Source organism: Pyrgilauda ruficollis, unplaced genomic scaffold, assembly GCF_017590135.1.
Source record: "Pyrgilauda ruficollis isolate IOZ18807 unplaced genomic scaffold, ASM1759013v1 scaffold31, whole genome shotgun sequence".
Classification (NCBI taxonomy): Eukaryota; Metazoa; Chordata; class Aves; order Passeriformes; family Passeridae; genus Pyrgilauda; species Pyrgilauda ruficollis.
In genome coordinates, this window is record NW_024524489.1 from 7,406,171 (window position 1) to 7,424,043 (window position 17,873).

General features: G+C 41.1%; 1 protein-coding gene across 1 annotated transcript; it reads left to right on the forward strand.

Moving 5' to 3' along the window:
* The first annotated feature begins 5,243 nt into the window (after positions 1-5,243).
* FBXO28 (F-box protein 28) lies at positions 5,244-17,789 on the forward strand. Its single transcript, XM_041474068.1, has 5 exons — positions 5,244-5,473; positions 11,283-11,392; positions 12,348-12,486; positions 14,900-15,095; positions 16,978-17,789. The coding sequence occupies exons 1-5, from the start codon at positions 5,261-5,263 to the stop codon at positions 17,370-17,372; spliced, it is 1,053 nt and encodes a 350-aa protein (XP_041330002.1). The 5' UTR covers positions 5,244-5,260; the 3' UTR covers positions 17,373-17,789.
* The last annotated feature ends 84 nt before the right edge of the window (positions 17,790-17,873 follow it).

Here is a 17,873-nt window from a genome sequence, read left to right on the forward strand (position 1 = left end):
CTGCACCATGTCTTCAAAAGAGGAGAAAGAAACTTCCTCTTCCATTAGACACCAGTATCCTTCAACAAATTAGTGTTTTGTATGCATCACACACAGCTGCCATTCTTCTCAATAACCAAATTATATTCACGACACTCACTCTGGATCCCTGTCCATTTATCTGAGCACAGATGCTGACAGAAGACCCTCTGTAACAAAATGTCTGTTTAGGGCAATTACAGAGATTTGGGAAAGCTGTATCTGCCTGCAGCCACTCATCCAGCCCCATAAGGGAGCTGACCAGTGAGGAAAAACAGGGAAGGAACTGAAACACCTTCCCATTAAGCACAAATATAGTCAGCTGCTGGAAACAGAAATTCTGTGATCAAAATCCCATTCCTTACCAGAAACTTAAAGACACTGATTAGCCACACAGTGACTCTGGACCTTTATCCCAGCTGGATGTTTGGAGGATGTGGAGAGTTAAATGAGCACTGCCATTTTACTGTTGCCTCATCCCTACTGCTCAGCTGCCAAGAAGCCAGACTTAGCTCATGCTAGCAGTCCCTCTGGAGTCAAGAGAGAATTAAACCAGAGGGATTTCAGAAAATACAAAATTATTTCAAGATCAGGCCCTCAACAATATATTTTTTATAAAGTGACTGCAGGACTGAGCAGACCATGTCTTTGTAAACCTCTTCTCTTGGTTAATTTATCTATTTTCTTTGCACTTTCTCACACAGAGCTATAGTCCTGTGCCTCAGAATATCAAACTCTGCTTGAGATAACCCTGGCAGACCTGGGGACATCAAAAGTACTTGTGCAGTTTGTTGTGTCTATAGTATTTCACCAAGCTGAGCTGATATCTCTGAGACACAGAGACATTACTGATGTCTCCCCTGAATTATCTTTACCATAGTGTAAATATGTGCTAGTATACTGAAATTAAAGGAATTCCTTGGAACTTACATCAAAACTGAGCCCTTCCTCAAGGTGATAACTAATTTTGAGCCCTAGGGATAGCAAACATCCTACAAGAGAATAATACAGAGAACTAGCAAAAGTCATGTTATCTGATGAAAGCATCTTATTTTTTTTTATCTAAGCTTGTTGACCAAGATTACTTCTGAGTACAGCTGTGTGAGGGAGGATGTGTAACCTGACCAAGGCAACACGCTGTCAGGAGCTGATTCTGCAGCCCTCCTTGGGGGAGGTATTTTGACTACAAGGAAATAGAAAAGAGTATTTGTCTGAACCCTTGTCTTTTTTATTCCCCACGTACATCGGTTTACCTGATTTGTCATTAATTAGTAGTAGAGTAGAATTAATACAGTGTGTGTGTACAAATGCCATTTTTCCTGTGGATATGAAAACATTTTAAGTTTTTTCTTGAAATTTGAAACAGAAAAATGTATTTGATGAAAGCTTGACAGTGCAACATGCCTGGCCTACATAAATCACTCAAGATTAGTCTGGTTCCCCACACTTTCAGTTCAGAAAAATCTAAAGAGACTGTATTTTTTGTCTTCCTGTCTTCTACTTGTTTTCCTTCTGCTTCTACCTCTCATCTCCCATGGAGCATCGTATTCTTGTGCCTCTCAACGTCAACACATGAGTACTTTCAGATACCTAATATACAGTATTACAAGTAAATTAAGGGGTGGATGTAGATTTTAGAGTCAGTTTCTCAACCAGATTTTTATGTAACATGTAGCACTACTGGGTCCAAAACTGATTAAACTGCAAAGGATCCAGTTAAATATTTATATTGATTTAATTAAACTGGGATTACATTCATATCTGAAGCTGACTTCATACCACAATATTTACTCATTTACCTATTAGAGGATTAAAAGCTTCAGCTGTGAAAGATTAATGTGTTCAAATTTACACTGCTCTCTGTGTTTATTAACACCACACTCAAAGGAAATTTAAATATTACCTTTTTTCCCATTTTTAATGCCTTTCACAAAAAGACCTTTAAGCAAGAAAGACTTTACTCTGCCTTAGTGTCCAGCAGCCTGAATGAAAGTACAGCTGTGTGAATAGACCAGACTGATTTCAAATTTACCATTTCTTTTAGAAAATTCCTAATATCCATGAAGTGAGCAAACTGCTGCTGCCCCCAAGAAGAAAACATATCGTGTGGGAAAGGCTTTTCTATTTTTCTATTGATTACAGTGACTTAATAAAACAAATCTGTTCTCCTCCTACCCAACTTCTGCTCTTACCATCAGTTTCTGAGCACGTTACTCCTTTTTGCTCCAATATTCCTAATCAACATGACAGTTCTGACCTACTTACACACTTTCCTTCACCTCCAACCCCCGCTGCTAATTTTTTTCCACCACTCCCATCCTCCCAGATGTCTGCTTGTTAGCTTCTGCTTCTCACTCTCTCTCTTTTTACCCTTTCTTTAATTTCTCCTCCTTTCTCAGATCTCACAGATACAACTTGACTTGTGTTTGAGCCAGGCTTCTTCCTCTTCATCACAGTTCTTGGTGTTGTTTGCTTCCATACAAAGCCTAATCAAAACATTCCACACAATTTCAGTAAAATTTCACAGCCTGAACACACTACACTCCAATCAGTTGGGAGCACAATATATAGTCCAGAGTATGGAGATATCCAAATTTCATTCCCCCAAACATAAATCAAAATATTATGAGGATTTTTGCATGAAAGGAGTGAAAAAATTCATTTCCCCTAACACCTTCTTGTGAGTCATTGAGAAGTTAAAAAAAAAAATTCAATCCAACTATGCTTATAATTCTGACATGGTTAAATAAAAATGATGGCTATTTCAAGATTTTAAAATTTCAGGCTATTTCAAGATGATACATGACATGTGATATGCAAATAGATTCTACATAACTTTATTTTATCCCTTTCAGAAAGTATTATCAAGTTTTCTGGCTTCACAGTATCCCAAAATAACTGAAAAGTTCATCCACTGGAGAATCTGTAATGGGGGTTTTGTGAAAGTGCGTGAGAGCTGTGTTTTTCCAAATTAATGCAAAGTGATGCATGCTCAGAAACATGACACCAGATACACTGGGGAAAGACATGAGTCAGAACCTGGAAGGCAGCAGAATTACCCAACTTACTAAAATAGACTTATTAACTGTTAAGCTCTGTATATAGTTAACATAAAATATATATTGTTCATTGTATTTATTGTTTGGTGATATGAAAAACATACAGTTCATATTTATTAAACATAGAGCTGTATCTAAAAAACTGAAATTGTCTAAATTATATGGCCAAAAAAAAGGAAACACTCTCTTGAAACAATGTGAGATCTTATATGCTTAGGTAGGATGAAAACTCCCACTTCCTTTTAAAGCATCAACACACTGCCAGCCCAAATTTCACGTGCCAAGTCACAAGTTCATAAAGAATTCTCCTGAGTGAGTTTTAAACTGCTGACGGTGCATGTGAAAGGACATCAGGTCTGAAACCATGCACAAGAATAAAACCCTTGTTGCAAGATAGCAGCATTGATGAGTTGAGGGGAGGGAGCAGAACACTTCCAGATCCATACAAGGCACACAGTGTTCTGCTCCTAAAAAGGAAATATTAATTTCAGCACACATTTTTGGAGTGCCATTAGGATGACACACATAAAGCCTTACCCTTGCATTTGCCCTGCTCCCAAGTTAGTTCTTTTCCAGATGCCTCTTTTTGGTTTTGTTGGTTTTTTTTTGGTTTGGGGTTTTTTTTTGTTTTTTTTTTTTTTTTTAAGAAAGAGGTTGCAGATGAGTTTCTGAGGAGAGGAGGGAGTGAAAGAAATGGGTTAGGATAAAACTTCAAAGAGAGGAAGCATGGCTGAAAATAAAAATGTACAGAGGTGCTGCAGGCAGCTAATTCTTTAGTCCTGTAATATTTTAAGCTGTACTACCTTGGTGCAGGTACTGAAAGAAGTGGTTGCTACCATCACTCTTGGCATTTGTTCAGTGATTTCCTCTGGCAAGTCAGTCCTCAGGAGCACCAGCTCCCCAGTCAAGCACAGACACCCAACGCTGCTGATGAGAAACAAAGCAGCAGCAGCAGCTGAAGGCACTGAGGAGACTGGCACCATACTTTTCAAAGGCTGTACCAACTTCTATCAGGCTAAAATGCTTGTGAAACTGAGGAGTGTCTCTTCTCAGAAGCACCAGGGAATGTTCTAGAAACAGCTCTTGGTCCCATCCTTTTGTTGTCCCAGCAATCTGATGCAGAAACCTCCTCAACATACAGGATAAAGGAGCAGAGTTTGCTTTATTCTGGATGTTCCGCCTGCTCAGTTATGGCTGGTTCCAGGCAGTGGTTTTCGGGCTGCCGAGGGTTTTGCCAGCTGGCTCTGATCCCAAAGGCTGGCAGCGGACCTGCAGCCCTCTGGCTGCTGTGGCTCCCCGTGCCACCAGAGTAGGGGCAGCTTGGACACCAGCCTCTGAAGGGGGTGCTTGCCCGTCCATAGGTAAAATTTAGCAGGCTGGATTACTTTGTAGCGAGGATGTAGTTTTGGCTCGCTTAGGAGCTACAGAGGTATTTTCCACCGTGTAGGTGCCCCACGGTAACCCAGCACATTCTCCCGGTAGGTCCCTGTGCTGTGCGGACGGAGCACTGCCGCACCCCTGCGCTGCGGCACCCACGGAGCTTTGGGAGCTCCTTCCCACAGGGGGGCATGGACAGGGAGGCGTTCATTCCTTCTCTCCGGCCTCCAGCCCTAGAACACGAGGGGATGCTCTAAAGCCGCCTCGGGGGAAGTTCAGGTTGGGTATCAGGGAAACTCCTCACGGAGAGAGTGGGAATCCTGCACGGGAATCACAGAATCATTAGGGTTGGAAGGGACCTTTGGAGATCACCAGTCCAACCGCCTGCCAAGGCACAGTCACCTGGAGCAGGTGACACAGGAACGCGTCCAGCTGGGTCTGAATGTCTCCAGGGAGGGAGACTCCACGACCTCCCGGGGCAGCTGTTCCAGCTGCTCTGCCACCCTCAGCTTAAAAAATTCTCCTCGGGTTGGCGAACTTCTCGTGTTTTAGTCTACAGCCCTTGCTCCTTGTCCTGTCTCCGGGCACTACCGACAAGAGTCGGACACCATGCCTCTGGCGCCGGCCCGCGAACGGCTCCCCGGGCAGGGGTAGCAACCCAAACCCTCAGGCACCACAGCAGCACCGGGAGTTCCATTTCCCTCACTCCCTGCGGGAATGCCGGGGCGGGCTCGCCGTGACGGCTGCGGAAGAGGCGTCACAGAGAGGCGGTACCGTCCCCCCGCGGAGGAAGGACGGGCTGCAAGATGGCGGCGCCGGAGGAGCGGCTCGTGTCGGAGGGCGAAGGCGGCGCCCCGGGCTCGGCGCGGCTCTCCCCGGCCCCGCTGCCGGAGGCCGCCGAGCCGCTGGCGCCCATGGAGCCGCCGCCTCAGAGCAACACGCTCATGGGGCTGCCCATCGTGGCTATCGAGAGCATCCTCAGCTTCCTGTCCTACGATGAGACGAGCCAGCTGCGCTTGGTAGGGGCCGCGGAGGGGAGGCGGCGGGGCGGGGGCCCCGGGGCTGCGGCCGGGACCGGGCTCTGCCCTCCGGGCTCTGCCCGCCTGCACAGGACAAGGTGCGGGGGTGGCTGCGGCCCCGGCGCCCCCCGCCGGGCTGCTGCGCTCGCCGGGGAAGGGGCTGGATGAGGTGGGGTGGGATGGGGCTTTATCCCTTCTCCGCTCTCCGTGTGCGCTTCCAAACACGCATTCCTGCAGCTCTTTTTACCGTCTCTGACTTCTTTCATTGCCTTCACGCTCTGTGAGAAAGCACCGGGCTGCTGGCGGCTCATTTCTCCTAGTGACTGGTTGGGGTGGGTAGTCTATTGTGTCTCATATGTGCGTTTATTTTTGCTTATAGGGTTTAAGCCTACAAGTGTAGGAGGTGGTGAGCCTGCTGCTCCAAGAATCCTCCCCTGTCTAGAAATGTGGGTCAAAAAAGGAGATGTAAAAAAAACCAAAACAACCAAAAACCAAAACAAAAAACCCCAAACCAAAAAAACCTGCCTGCTTCTTCCAGTCTTAGTGGATGTGTAATTAATAACATATAGTATTTGCACCTCTGAACTTGATAATGCCAAAAAACCCTGCAGCTGGCAGCGAGGAGATCAATGTATATCAATATTTTACTGCCTGCATAAGGAGCCTGATGTAAACTATGTCATATTATGATAAGCTGTCTTACTGAACCTTTTATGAGTTTGTAAATGGAATAATAGTGAGGGAATTAATGCACAGCTTATGTAACCCTCAGTAAACGTGCATGCACTGTACCATTCCTATTTTAAGAACTTGATTAGTCTAAACTGGATAATATTACAAGTGTATTTCTGCAGGAAATTGGACTGCCTGTGTCCTGGATCAGTAACCTGAAGTGTTGCATCCTGACTGTAACTATAAACCGAAAGCTCTTCAAGCAGAAAATCTGTTCTCATTTATATTGCTCCAAGCACACCAGTTCCTAAATATTTCTAGAGTGTGCTGTCAGTCCCCTGAGGACTTCAGCTTCTTCTGTGAGAGTAGGTAGTGGATCTGTAAAAAAGATGTGGTACTTGAGAACCACAGAACATCCTGAGTTAGGAGTGAGCCACGAGGATCACAGAAGTCCAGCTCCTGGCCCTGCACAGGACATGGCCAAGATCACAGGTGGTACTTGCAGTTTGACCACTGGGAAGGGAAGTAAATCACATGGTGTTTGGATGTGCCACGTTTCAGGCTCAGAATTGCAACGCCAGGCACAGCCCGTGGCTGCAGCTTTCCCCTTGCGTATCAAGAGTGGTAGTGCCTGTGGGAGCTCTCGCAAGTCCACAGAAGGCTTTTTCTTTCTCCAGCTCTAAGTGTTTGTAATGCTCTGTTGGCAGTGAAGGTGAGAGTAGGAAAGGTGAGGATGTCAGGACTAAACCGGCTATTTAACTCTCACTGGCACTTAGGAAGTAATATGGGACACGCCTCCAAGTTCCTTTTTCTAGAAGGGGACTGCCCCTTTCCGAATTTTCAGAAATATGCAAAACCAGACTTGATAAATACCAACTTGGAACAATACTGAGCGTAAAATGAAGGAAACTATTCGGTTGGTCTTGCCCTACTTTGAGTTTTTGAGTCAATGGCAGCCAAGAAAATTAATCTCCATCAAATTCCTAACAGTTCCCTTAAGCACATCAGAAGGCATTATGAGCATTCTTCTGAGAAGAAAGTAGCCTTTTGTTAACCGGCAGTAATGTAAAGAACCAAAGCCTTCTGGTTTGAGCCCATAAGCTTGATCGGCTGGGTCTTTCAGGTGGCTGTTCAGAGCTGAAGGTGTTCTTTGGCAGTTCACTGAGAGGCAGACACTGAATGTTCTTCATAGCTCCGGGTGCTTTTGTCAGAGAATTAAGGTAACTTTTAAAAATAGTAGTGCCCAGGCATAAATTCAGAATGAAACTTCATTACTTTGGGATTTTTAAAGGTGGTGGGTAGCCTTTGGCAAGACCTGCGTGTTCCTGCTCTAAGAGCTGCCTTGCACAAGCAGTAAATTTTTGTTTTCTGTGAGGACTGACTTGAGCTGCTTATCAAAGATGAATGAGTGTATCTTATAATAAGTAGTATTGTGCTAAAGATACATTGCAGGAGCACATTAATTGAATGACAGATATGAAATTGCTCAGCTCTCATGCATATTAGAAACATGCCCAAAAGCAGCCTCATTATCCCTGAGAATGTGGGATTCCATGGGATAAAGCGTCTTGAGGAAGGCAGGAAAACCCAGAACATCAATTGACCTAAACAAAGTTTGATCATATGTGTTTAGACAAAAAAATGTGGATTCCCTAAACCAATAATTTTGATGCATTTTCTGGATCCCATCGTGGAAGGAATGTCTTATTTTGGATCACCTTAGCTCAGTGAGCCTTAAAAAAAAACGTCTCTGAATTGAACTGGGTTTGGATCTACTGTGTATACAAAACAACAGACTGAGAGTTGGCTGGTGGGAGGACATAGAGCACCAGAATGTTTTCAGATTGAAACGGAGATAGGAATGTGCAAGTGTATACAAAACAACAGACTGAGGAGTTGGCTGGGTGGGAGGACACAGAGCACCAGAATGTTTTCAGATTGAAACGGAGATAGGAATGTGCATTGTTTATGTAGAGCATAATGAGGAGCATAATCTCAAGCGTAAGATCCAGAAGTCTTTTTTTCCGTCCCCAAAGGATGAGGTAAAGAACATTTCCTGCTTGTGATGATTGCCATCAGACAAGGCAAGGCTGTGGGCCCCTCATTGTGCAAAAAGCACTTGCTTTCCTGAGCATAATGCTTTCTGTATTCCTGGGGTTACTGTGTGTGAAAGCATAAATGAAGCTCCTACAGGTTAAGCAGTGAAGTAGATCCAAGGAGCAGAGACTAAACAATAGGTATTCAGAGAGCAGTCATGTCTGAAATGGGGGAAATCTTGAGCCCTCAAACTTTTGTTCAGACAAAGTGAATGAGAGGAAAAGCAGCAGCATTTTGCTTTCAGCCCTTCTGAGTATTTACTTCATCTGCTTCCTCAGATGATCCCCATGAGAGAAGCACAGAAAACCCTGAGGATGCCAATGTCTGAAGCTGTACTGTGCATGCTGACATGGAAGCTCACTATCTTGCAGCTTTTGAAGGCTCCTTTTACAGGGATGTTTTCAGTGACTTGCAGAAGCTTTGAAATTTTTACTTCAGTGCGATAATAATGAAATTCTTAGATTCCAGTTTCTTTTTCAATCACATGTCTGAGCTTGGAAGGGCACTTCCATTCAGGCTATTACTACAACAAGCATGATTAAAATTACACAGTCCACAACCTCCTTCCGTGAACACTCTGAGAACGTTATCTTGGATTCTGCCACAAGTCAGAATTACTTAGATTCTGCAGCAAACTTGTGCTTATTTCCTGCACAGCACAAGTAAGGACTGATAGCCTTTGGACAGCATGGCCTTAATATTCCCAGTTGCAGCCAGTCTATATTTACAGGCATTTCTCTTTTAAGGTTTCTTGATGAAGTTGTAAGCATTTTGCCACTTACTTTACCCTAAAAAAGGCATTTTATGGACCATGGTGTCAGTGTACCATCTAAGAAAAATAACATACATTGAATGTAAATACTCTAGGATATTTTGTATTTGTTGTGGAGTTGGTTATCTGGTAGTGAAGCTTGGAAGAAATAAAACATGTTTTTTAAGGAAATTAGTAGATTGTGTCAGTTTGTTTACAAATGAAGTAGAAAATTAGTTTATAGGATCATAGAAAGCTTTTATGTGATATTTTATCACATAAAAGCACATGAAGAAGCAACCTCTCCTTCTGCTTTTTACATTGGTTTGGAATACCTTTCTAACCCTGAAACTTTAACACAGGGTCTGGTTGGACTTGACCTTTGAGGAAACGCAGCCTCTTTCAGTGACTAAAATAAGAAAACATTCACCAAAATTGCAAATACAAGGATGAGGAAATTCAATTTATGATCTGTTAGAATACGTAATATCAAACTGTCTTGGATGGCTATGGACACCTAAAAGTGTAGTGATGCTACTGTGCATTCTAGAAGAGATATATTGTTCCTATAAATCCAGGTGCTCTGTGGTTAAGTGATGAACTAGCTGAGAATTATGAAATGATTGGTAACATGACTGCAAACAAACACTTTTGATTTCTGGTGGTCCCGGAGTTTGTGTTCTGGACAGATTATTGCCTAAATATGGGTAATGTCGAGAAACTGGAGCAAATAATCTTTCCTGCTGTGTAGGGCAAGCAGAGGAGGAAGGTTAAAGCCCCAGCGCGGTTCGCGTGGTGGCTGCAGCTCCTGGGGGGCCTGTCTGCCGGCAGATGTCACTGTGCTCGAGGTTCAAACCCGCTCTGCCGCCTCCGAGCGCGGAGCTGAGCGTGGCTGGAGATGTTTGCCTCTGGTGCCCGGTGACTGCAGAGCTGACGCAGCCCTGTGCAGCTCCCAGTTCTTGCTTCAGAGATTCGGTGCCTTTAGAGCTGCGAGGAAGCTGCAAAGCCTTGACTCAAAAACGATTTAAATCCGCTATGAGCTCAGGGAAGAGAGAACAATTTCCTCCTTCCTGTAGGAAGGGCCAGCATTTTTCCTTATACACAGGAGACGATTTAACTGGATCACTGAATGTGGGGCAGAGTGTGCTGAGACTCTCCCTCTGCCGTTTATCTGTCTGATCCTTCTTTGTTAACCAGAAAAATGTAATACCGAGGAGCACAGGCAGATCCACAGTCACTGCTTAATGGCCTGTCCATACAGACCTGTCTGAAAGTGGTCAGTTCTCACAGAACCTGGCACACAAAGCAGAACTTCTTTCTTTTTATGCAGAAGGCATTACACAAAGTAATTGCAGGTTTTTCTGGTAGAGGTGAGAATCTTCTTCCTCAAGGTATAAACTTACATAGACTTTAAAGTTATGAAAGGGTAAGTGTTTATTAAAAAATAGAAAGCCTATTTATTGGTAAGTGGGGTCACAGTGGGAACTGTGGACTTCAGTACCTAAAAAATCCCAACAAAAGCAAAGCTATTCCAAAGAACAGTTGGGTCACTAAGCTCTTGTATCTTCAGAATTGAATAGCAATTGCTTTAAACTTTTGTATGAGTTGGCTTTGTAACTGGTAACTTTGTGAGGGTTTAACTTTAGCAGTTTATCTGCAGCTCTTCATGTCCCTTCTTCCTAATCTGTGGGGCAAAAAACCCCCGAGACTACTGGTGTCCAACAACAAATAAAGGAATCTTTTAAACAGAGGAGAAGATACTTTCTTATACAAAAAGGAGAATCTTGTTCCATGTGCAATGTTTTCCATGTGTTTTTAAATGTAATTGTGGTTGAGTTTAAAAGCTTAAGCCTTAAACACTGGAAGAAAACCACCGTGATTTCTTGTCTGTAAAGGTTTCTATTTTTGAGACTACAAACTATTAATTTCATCTACCAGAATCACACTGGAGGCTATGCTGAAAGCCAGGCATGGGCATTTGCAACTTCCATTAAAATCAGAGGAAATTGTATTTGCTTCTAATAGGTGGCAGTCAGCCTACTGTCTCTTGTTAGGCAAAATCAACAGATTTATTTGTGAACTGTGTGAAACATAGCTGCTCCTTTTTGGAGTATTGTGATCTTTGGTGGAGATGGGAATGCCGTAATCTCAACTGCACTTTTTGCTTGTTGAAATGGAGCAAAAAACAGTAAGAGAATCTTTTGCTACCTGGCAAGTAGGGATAAGATAATAGTAAAAGTGAGTTGTGGCCTTAATTGAGCCTTAAGATTTCTTTTTACTTAAATACAGGTTTGTAAGCGAATGGATTTGGTTTGCCAGAGAATGTTAAATCAGGGATTTCTGAAAGTGGAAAGATACCACAACTTGTGTCAAAAGCAAGTTAAAGCTCAACTTCCAAGGTATGTACCAGTTAAAACTGGAATTAAATTTAAATGTGTTAGATTCATTTAAGCAGATTATTGAACAGGAATTCCTTTCTGGTGAATTCTCTTAATATCTTGAAAATTTCAGTGACATTTGCCTTTATTTAATTTTTTTTTCCTAAAAGCACCTTGAACCTAAGATTTAATTACAGAATAGTGTGAGAAGTGTGTCTGGTATTTCAAACAGAGAACTCTGGGTTCTGTATTACTCAACTCTTCTGACAAATCAAAGGAGGATTCCTGGGAATTAATAAATGCCATTCCTTTTCAAGAACAACTGCCTTCACTGATTTTTTATCAAATATTCTGCTTCTTAAAAAGGACAAGGTTTGTCACTGGCAAGGATTAAATGGGAACAAGGAAGAGGGATTTGACATGTGAGCATTACTGGGAACTGATTTCTCACTAAAGCAATGTCTTTCTTCCTCTTCCCAGTGAATAAGTGCAGCTGCTGCTGTGTCCTATCAGATTTCCCAGTCAGAGTGAAGAAACTAAATGCTACTTAGCATAGAGATCCTTTATCAAAAAGTGTTTCTATCTCAACCAAAACTTCTTAGTAGTTCTTCACTATGTAAACTTCACTACTGATTATTATTTCAATTGCATTGAAGTACTGACCATATGAGTGAGTGGGATAAATATATTCACTCTGACTCAGTGGCTGCTGCTAGTTAGAACTGCAGCCTTGTTCTTATAGTCCTCAATTACATACAAAATTTATGGAGCACATAAGGTATAGTAATTACTTAGAGAACAAATTTTGTCTAAGAAAGTTTAGTATGCTGTTCCTAGCTGGGTCTCAGTCAGTATCTATTATTTCTGTGAAGACAAATGTTAGTGGTTACAGGGTTTTAAGGGTGAAATTAACTTGACAAATGTTACAGTTGGATTTTTTTGTTAAATCAGTGTCACCTTGTGGTCTGTTTTCCAGACGGGAGTCAGAAAGGAGAAACCATTCATTAGCTCGCCATGCAGACATCCTTGCTGCTGTGGAAACGAGACTCTCGCTCCTAAATATGACTTTCATGAAGTATGTGGATTCCAATCTCTGTTGCTTCATACCTGGAAAGGTAAAATGCAGACTATATTATGTGAATATGTATCTGTCTTTAAAATATAGGATTGTGTAACTTAACCTGGCACAGCTGGGGAAGATTGATATTGTGTGTGTGTATATATATATTTATATTTTTTTTAACATATATATACACACTTGCAAATAAACCTACAAGCCAATACTCTTGTTTTATCAGGCAGTCTGAAATTAATAAACCAGGCTGTATTTAAATATTAATTATTTTAAATTAGATTTCTATTTGCCCTTAGAGTCTCTCTTGATTCTGATGTTTGACATGTGGTATATTCATCTTCTACAACCTTTTAGAAAAACACATGTGATCAGGCCATCTGAAGATGTAGTAATTTAGATTACACATAACACTAGTTACTCAGTCAGTCATGATTTTAGGCACCTTCTTAAGGGTTTGAGTACTTCAGGTTAATTGAATTAAGGTATTTAGTATGTCAAAACACTGTTCAGTATTACAGTGGATGGTATATTTTTGTACAGTAGGTGGAATTAGTTTTAAATGTAAAGTGTGTTAAATGGGAACATCATTGAACAGTTCTGGCGTTTTAGAATACCAGCCCAGCATTAAATATAAATTATGCAGGCAAGATGTACATTGGAGATATAGATGTTTTATAAGCTGTGAAATCACCAGTGCACAGGGGAATTGACAAAATCGTGCTCAGAGGAAGACTGCTACAGCTCAGGGATTAAATGAGATCAGTGAACATTATCCTAATGCTCCATTCATTGATCTTCCCATGTAAGCTTTGGATGTGTTGATGTTACTTTTTTGTGGGCAGAGAACTGAATTGCAGTGAGATGAATGGAAAAGTTATCTCTTGGGTTCTGGGGAAGCATGCAGGCACTTATGCATACAGTGGTAGGCTAAACTGTGGGCATGGAATGTATTCTTTTCTTGAAGAAGTAACTATTTCTGTTACTCTTGTTGACTTGATATTTAATTCATTTCAAATTATATTCTTGTATGACTTTACATTATACTTTTATATACAATGTATTTTAAAAAATTAATACAATGTAATACAATGAAGTCAAATTAACTTAAGTCCCTGATACTTACATGGTAAATGGGATACTTTTAAAAAAATGTTGCTTTACTGTTCTGAAGAGTAGAGGGAAAGGCAGTATTCATCCTAGACCAGGGGTGTGCAGGAGTTGGGCAGATGAGCTTGCTTTTCCTTGTGGGCACCAACTTGTAAGCACCTTTGATTTTATTTTGATACAACTGCTAAAAAGTTGGTGGTGGTTTTTTTAAAATTATTTACTTGGTGTGTGAATTTGCTAGCACTGCTGCACTCTCAGCACAGTTACCAGTTCACCCATTAATTAATATTTTGGTCAATCAGATTCAAGGCTTAGTGTTCACTTACAGTCTGTGGTTTCCCTCCCACCTGCTTTGCTTTCCTCAGGAAATTTCACCATAGAACTGTCAGGAAGTGAATTTGTGTTAGAATATGCAAATCCTGGTTTGAGGTTCAGCATTCTGTGTGATAGCAGAACACCGATGCAAGGTTTTATATTGAGGATGTTGTTGCTAATAGGATATAAAGTGGATGAAATTAGAGCAGTCATTTATTGTTTGATGAGAAACTTGGGTCTTGTCTAGCTTTTGGGACTTTTTAGCTAAGCTTCCTTTATCAGAACAGAAGGTGCTCTGTATTACAAGGTGTGTTCTTCACACACCTTATTATGTGTGTTCTTCAAGCATTCTTAATCCTGTGCAAAATACCTGTATAGCTTTGGCTAAGAAACCAGCACTCCTATCTTGACCTGCCTCAGATTTTAATTCATAAATTAGCAAGACTCCCTTCATCTCTCTGTATCTGTCCTAACTCAAGGGCTTTGTTTTCCACACCTGTCAAGAGAGTTTTGTTCTCTGTCAATAGTGAATTGATGTTTTGTAAATGAATATATTTTGGACTTAATCTGAATTTGCAATATTTTGTGTGTGTGGAAATGGACTCAAGTAAATATTTACAGCTCTTCAGGCTGACATAATGCTAATTCTTGCTACTCCAATTCTGTTTCATGACTGGCAGGGGTAGTGACTGCTCTGCTTTAGGGCTTCTTGCTTCAGGTTTTCCTGAAGGAAATGATCATGCTCTGCTGAGTAGAGATGATGTAACTTGCAAGCCAGCTATGGCTGCACTTCACATTTTACCTAATGAGCATGATTTCATGACTTTGAAGAGAGCTGTTGTGATAGATTAAATGAATAGCTTCTCTGATACATCATGAGCAACACTTCAAAAAGCTGATCTGGAACTAAAACACACAGTGGTGTGCAACTGTTATGTGGAAAAAGAACCCTAAATATGCCAGAATTCCTAGAACAAACTGAAATAATCTTGCCTTTATCAGAAAATCCTAATTCTTCTTAAATGTTTTAGGTAATAGATGAAATTTATCGAGTGCTAAGATATGTAAACTCCACAAGAGCTCCTCAGAGAGCTCATGAAGTTCTTCAAGAACTAAGGGACATTTCCTCCATGGCTATGGAATATTTTGATGAGAAGATTGTTCCAATACTGAAAAGAAAGATGCCTGGGTCAGATGTATCGGGACGTCTAATAGGAACTGCCCCAGGTATTAATTCCAACATATAGTTAAGTTTTATTTAGTTGTTCTTTGAAAAAATCACAGCACTGTATGTTTTCTATGCTCCCTCCCTTAAATGGGAGCTTTATTACATAAATATTGATGATACTTGTTTCTTAAGAATGCTAACTGAAATTCGTTTGCTTTGAAATTTAAGGAGCCTTTGTACTACTAAAAGAACAGTCACTTGAATGTATGTTAGAATTATGCATAGTGTGTATTCGTTAAACAAATGCTTTTGTGCCACCAATGAATGAGACTTTATTGCTGCATTTGGTTGAAATTTGGCACATGAGATGACAACTCGATGCCTTTTATTTTTAGGACAAGCTGCAAATGAATTTGACTAAGCTGTGGTAGTACATAGAAGGCTGGAATGGGCTTTTTTTACTTTACTGGGTGTACTATTTTATGCACTAACAAGCAAAATAGTTACAGGTAATAATGAAAAGGAAATTAAAATAACAGTCTATAAATAAGCCATTAAACTGGTCCTTCGGATACTCTGTCAGACTTTCCAGAACTTTTGTGAATCAAACTATAAGGTAGTTGCCTCTTGGCTGAAGTTATCCTAATGGTAAAAGATTGGTAAAATTGTAGAATTTTTCATATACAGGATGTGTTCACATTTTAGGAACTGTAAAATTTAACTCTCTAGAAGGATAACTTAGTAAAAACCAGGGGGGGAAAATATATCTTAAGTAAAAACAATAGGCCTAACTGCAGATGCTTTTGTTTCTTGTATGTCCCGTCCATCTTTTTAGCCATAAGTGTGTATGCCACCTTTAGTATATCCTGCTAGTTGTATTTGAATTTTTATAATTATATACCTTTTTAAAATTTATATACGGGTTTACTTTTTTTTTTTAAATAATATGTATTAGTATATAGAGCCTATGTATGTGTTAGTATAGAGCCTCTCAGCTGAGGAAGTATTGCCCAAACCCACAGTTGATTTCAATCAACTTTTCAAGGCCAAGGCTTTGTGGTGCATAAAATGCCTCTCTCTTGTTGAGGGAAGGGCATAACCTCTCCAATAGCAACCCCTTAGTGTCCTGTAATGGTAGCTGTGCTGCCATCCTAATGGAAAAAAAGGAGGAGAAGGAGGATGACTGTTCCAGACTCTTCTGTCTGTAGAGCACTTAAAGTTGCACCTTAATTGCACAGCATTGCTAGAAGACTATAATGACAGAAAAAGTGATAGATACCTTTTATGGCAGAAAAAGTGAAAGAAATTATACAGTAGCTGTTAGTCTCCTTGATTTGCAGGAACTTTATTAGAATCAACAGTTCCAAGCTCAGATTCCAGTATGGTTTTAGTGCTTAGGAGGAGTGATTCTAAAGAAGCATGGAAAATAAATTCCTTTCTTCTAAAAAGTAAGTTATACCGAAATACCTTGTTAAGTTCCAAACTACAATTTTTTAGAACTTTAGCTGCAGCTAAGACAGCAGAATTTTGCTGGTCTAATGAAATATATTTATTCAGTCTTAACTATCCCGTATTAAGTAATTCAGAGATGTTTTGTGGGATTTTGTCTCAACATCTGTGACACTAAGTCTAGATGACAACACAATAGTTCTACAGTTTTTGATGCAGCAAAAGGAGGGGGGCTTATATACAGAAAATAAATTAGGAACTTTTTTCCTGACTACTGAAAAGCTGTAAGTATTTTAAATTAAACTGGTTGTGCTCTGAGATTACCACATGTTCTTGTTAGACACTTAAGTGACTGTAAATGTGTTTGCCTGTTCACATAACTTGCCATGGGTATTCAGATTCATGTGTGGGGAGTAGGGATAAGCCAAATACAAACACTGGGACCATTTCTACCCGTAAGTTGCAGAGTATTAATCACAGTTCTCTCTGAAGTTCCAGGGCCTTCTGCAGCACTGACAACAATGCAGCTGTTCTCCAAGCAGAGCCCTTCCAGGCAGGAAGTCACCAAGCTGCAGCAGCAGGTGAAAGCCAACGGCACGGGCCTGACGGCGCTAAAGCGGGAGATCTCGGAGCTGCGCGTCAAAGTGCAGGAGCAGCAGAAGCAGCTCCAGGATCAAGACCAGAAACTGCTTGAGCAAACCCAAATCATTGGGGAACAGAACGCCCGCTTGGCCGAGCTGGAGCGCAAGCTGCGGGAGGTGATGGAGAGCACAGTAGGGAATTCTTCAGGTTCCGGCTCAAATGAACAATCTCCCAGGAAAAGGAGGAAGGCGGTGGATTCCACAGACTGTCCTAGGAAATCTAAACGCCTTCGGAACAGAAAATAACTGGGGAGGAAATGGCGCCTTCAGGAGGATACACTGCTCTAGTAGCCCAAGCAGGCCTGCTTGTTCAGATACTGTGACCAGCTTCATGGTGTCACTTAGGCTGCTGGCTCTTCAAAGCACCACTTAGACTTGAACAGTGATTTTCTTTCATTGACTTTTCCCCTGCTTTCTATATGGGTGGGCCTAATGCACAGAATCTTTAAGATTTGCAATAGCTACATACTAACCAGACCTGCTCTGTTATGTTTTGAAGGGTTAACCTTTTTTTTTTGTGCAGATGTGTTTTGAAGTAAACTTATTTGTGTTTATGCATATGTTCACATGAAATCTTAAATAAATTGTCTTAACTGACTAAATGGTTAAGAGTAAAAACAGATGTCCTGTTCACTTGAAGGAAAGATCCGCTTTTAAAACCTTGTTTTTGAGAACTTGACCTTTTTTGTTACAAGTGACCTTGTCTGGAATGTCTGAAAAGTAGTTAATACTTTTTGGGGTTCTCTG